This window comes from Coptis chinensis, chromosome 3 (genome assembly GCF_015680905.1).
Source record: "Coptis chinensis isolate HL-2020 chromosome 3, ASM1568090v1, whole genome shotgun sequence".
NCBI classification, from domain to species: Eukaryota; Viridiplantae; Streptophyta; class Magnoliopsida; order Ranunculales; family Ranunculaceae; genus Coptis; species Coptis chinensis.
This window is the reverse complement of record NC_141458.1, coordinates 4,635,418-4,639,622: the sequence shown is the minus strand read 5'-3', so window position 1 is coordinate 4,639,622 and position 4,205 is coordinate 4,635,418. Positions and strand designations below refer to the sequence as shown.

General features: G+C 47.3%; 1 protein-coding gene across 1 annotated transcript; it reads left to right on the top strand.

The window, feature by feature from the left end:
- The first annotated feature begins 261 nt into the window (after nucleotides 1-261).
- Nucleotides 262-3,964, top strand: LOC147507425 (uncharacterized). The gene is made up of 4 exons (XM_086596278.1): nucleotides 262-477; nucleotides 2,367-3,175; nucleotides 3,242-3,412; nucleotides 3,902-3,964. Exons 2-4 carry the CDS (start codon nucleotides 2,783-2,785, stop codon nucleotides 3,962-3,964), a joined length of 627 nt encoding a protein of 208 aa, XP_086452404.1. The 5' UTR covers nucleotides 262-477; nucleotides 2,367-2,782.
- The last annotated feature ends 241 nt before the right edge of the window (nucleotides 3,965-4,205 follow it).

Here is a 4,205-nt window from a genome sequence, read left to right as displayed (position 1 = left end):
CTATGAGCTAGAACTACGAGTCGGGGAATATTTCACTAGCAATCCTTAGTTCTGCAAACGGACGAACGTGACAGAGGTCCCTATCATTATTGGAAAAGTGGAAATGTGGAATATAACGTAGAGTTGATTAGTCATCTGGTAATGAAACAGTATTCAATCTTTGGAGAGAGTGAGAGACACGGACCTTTTTTTGTTTGGCTAAGATTATATCCCACACCGACATGTAGTACTACTTTATTCATAGATATCGTTTATCATCAAGAGAAAATTAAATAAAAGACTTAGAATGGACGACTTCACCTTTTCATCTATACGGTTTTGAAAGAGATGTGAAGCGCGCATTCAGTGGTTTTGGTGATTATTTTAGAAGTAAACGGAGGTGGAAGTGGCAAATTAAAGCATGAAAGAGATAGGCGGTTCATTTCATGATCACGCTCATGACAGTCACTAATTGCAGATAAGGCTAAGAAAATGAAGGTAAGCTTATAGTTTCCTCTTATCGGTGATAGAAAATGATTAATGACTCTGTATACTCAATTATTACAACCTACAAGATTATCTCTCTCTCTATCTCTTACTCTTCTCTCTGGTTTTTTCTTTTCTTTTTCTTTTTTCTCCTCTCCCTTCTCCTTCTTTCCTCTATATATATCCCATAACCGTCTTTTTCTCCAACCGCTCCATCTTCTTTAACCGCACTCCATGATCTTTTTCGTGTCCCACGTCTGCCCCCATTGTCTAACCGTCTCTCTAAGTATAATGTCTGGCTACTGTGCTCCACCAACCTTTCCCTTAATCCACATCCATTTAGGCCCCTGATACTTCACTGAATCTTATGCCTTACTAGGTTCCGCGATATATCACTGTTCCGCGGCTTGATCCGTCGCTCCCACTCTTCTTCCGGCGTCATAATGTAGCTCACCGGCGAATTGTATTGCCGGACATGATCCGCTACACTAGGTTTCTTCCTCGCTATTCGGCATACGACCCACTTGCCACTTACAACCCCACGTGTCATGAATACGCCCTATACAGATGCCCCTCTCGGTCCCGTTTGATGCTCCGCGATATCGTTTTAAGTCCGCGGATAAACTACGAGACCGAGAAAAATCTTCCCCTTTCTTTTACATCTGTGGCACGTGCACCCATGGCACGCGGCGCTTATTATTGTATCTCGATGTCCGATCCGCGACGCGCATCGAGCTCACGCTCATTTCGGGCGCGACGCACCTCGAAATCGCTTTTCCATTCTTCAAGGCCCCACGTGTCCCTTGTTCTTTGGTACTTTTCCCAAATGAAATCACTCTTTTGCCCTTGTCGATCAATATCCCGCCCAAGCCTCTCTCTTCCTTCAAAACCCCAAAACTCATCTCTAACCTTTTCATTTTCCTACTCCTCCAGTTTCTTCCCCGTTTCTTCCTGCTCTTCATCTTCAGTGGGTCTTTGATTTGGCAAGATTCGAACTTCCCTCTTGTTGCTAATTGCCGCTTTGCTCCTCAGGTTTGTCTTCCCCCCTTAGTTCTTGTCATTGTTCCGATTTCTCTTCCTCCATAGCCTATTTTCACTACTGTTCTTCAGTTTAGGGCTTCTTCGTTGTTTAATTTGGTCATGTCTGAGTCCGAATCGGCGAGTTCCTCAACTACCCGACCTGAGGGATCGGAGTCCTCCGCTCCCAAATCTAGCGGTCACACCGCGGAACATATCGACTCCGCGGCCGGCTCGATAGCCCCGCCGCGGAACCTTCCACCTCGGGAAGGAAAGCCACTCGCCTCTCCCCCATCCCTACTGTAGGCCCAACTTAGACGCAGATTAAAGCCGCTTATGGTATCCCCGCCAACGTGATCCTTGAGCACGCGTGCTCGGCGCGCTCCCATTTCCACATCTAGTCCCACCGCGGTCCGGGTCGTCTCATTGCATCGTTGGGTCGGATAGCGGCCGGATTGCGATTTCCCTAACTCTCCTTGATGTCAAGTATCTAACCATTTCAACATCCCACCTCGTCAAGGCATTGGTAACTATTGGCGTATCTTATATGCCGCAGATCATTACAACAAAACCCATTCTCCCAAAATCCAACTCTGCGATATAATAGCTCACTACTATATAAAGAAGAGTACCAAATTTGGTAGTGTAGGATATCAGTCTTTCTGTACCCGTCCGCAGAAGAAATCCTTTATCCTCCACCGACTACCCTCGATAAAGTGTGGCATCATTATCCGTTATATGTGTCCGGTAGTTTTCTGTCGCGGATCTTCCATCTGACGTTTCTCTAAGGCATCTCAGTTTCCTTTCTAGTGGTACGTCAAACTTTTTATTCGCCGTGCTCGTTCCTAACTTTCTTTTTAACTTGTCTTTCTTTTGTATCCCAGGTTGGAGACCAGATTCGCGATCCAAACTTTACAACGGTGTCTACTCAGCTATTTTTCAAAAACTCCGCGACTTGGGAAGTGAACAGAGTGAAGTCCTCGGCATAGATCCAGAAAAGGGCCATCCTCTTCTCCTTGATCCTTCGTTGAAAAATATTGGTCCGTATCAAGGTCCACTTTATCGCCCAGCCCCTCCCAAAGAGAGACTCCCCAAACCCTCTCCTCGCCCAAAGAGAAAGCCCTACAAATCTTTTAAGTATACCAACAAGATATCGCATTCCAGAGCCGTAGCCCAACGTTTTGCCGCTGCATCCAAGGCACAACCCCCTGCTCCATATACCGCCCCCTCTTCCTACTCTGCTGTAGCGGATTGGGAAGACGACTTAGATCAACCTTCCTCCCCAGATCAAGAAGCTGCCATGGCCTCTGCTAATCTCAAATTGTGGGATAGTGACTCCGAAGGGGATGAACCCGTTGAAGTTACTGCTAAGAGCCCTCCTGCTAAAAAGGCTAGGACTGCAGCGCCCAATCCCAATGCTGCTGCTGCTGTTTTGCCGCGGCCTCCTGCTTCTGCACGCCGTCCCACTATAAATTCCCAACCCTCTGGATCAGTGTCACCTGGCGTACCTGATATATGGCGACCTCAGTTCAGGGCTAGAGATCGCGAAGTCACTATACGCGACTCGGCCCTGGACAATCCCTCTGTCGCTGCGTCACTTTTCTTCAGCTCTCACCTGCCCAAAGATCAAGCATACGGTGATTCTGGCAGCTTTGCATCTCATAGAACATCCATATACCATGGTTGGGAAAAGGTACTATTCTGTTTCTTGCATCTTCTTAGTCTTTTTGACACTTTGATAACCCGTTACCCCTTTCAGCTGAGCTTGGATATTGGTTATATGATCCGTGGTCTCACCAACACGCTGGAATCTGTGGAGACCTTGAAGCAAGAGATTGAAGGACCTGACGGCTGGAAGGCCAAACATGCTGCATTGGAAAAAGATCGCGATGCTCTTCAGATTGTGGGCCATGAAGGCCCAAAAAGGCAAGTGTCAAGAAGATCAAGATCAGACCGCGGACTACGTTTCAGGTGTTTCATCCAAACTCGAGAGCCAGAAAGAGGCAGCTAAGGTCGCCACTCAAATCGCCGTAGATAAAGCCGTCCCGGGATGCGCTGCACCGTTTTAAGTAGCCTTCGCGGAGAAGAAGATTAGCGAGCTTAAACATCAGCTCGAGGAACTTTTCCGCGCCGGACGCCTACTTCCCCGCTCGAGAGTGCCGATCCTTCAACAGGCCTCCAACCATTGCATCGACTTCAGCTCCTTCCTCGGTCCCATGTGCAACCGGCCGTTACCCGAGAAGCCTGCCCCATGGTCGTGGATATTCCCGCTCCTTCCTTCGCGGTGATGTGGAATCGGTGCTTGCTCCCCGCATCGTGGGTGAAGGGCCCCGGTAATTTCTAGGAATTCCTCTTGATGTTTTGTTCATGAAATGTACTTCCTTGTACTTTTGAGATTTTGCGTTTCTCATTTTGACAGCGTTTGAATGTACCATCTATTTCACCTGGTTTCTGGGCATGGCCAGCAGGTCTTCAATGTTAATCACTTTGCAGTCTAGATTTTTTCTCTTTACCATTGTATTTATTATATTCCCAATTGAGTTGTACTCAAAATTTGCAATAAGTGCCTCAATATGAGTGTAAGTGTTAAATGGTGATGCCTGATGGGACACTTATTCGTACAATCTCGTTGATTTGGACGATAGTCCGCAAAGGTTTCTTCCCTCTTGTTTCTCTGGCGGCTGTGAAGCCTATAGGGGCAATTCCGCTTGCCCCCAGTCTAT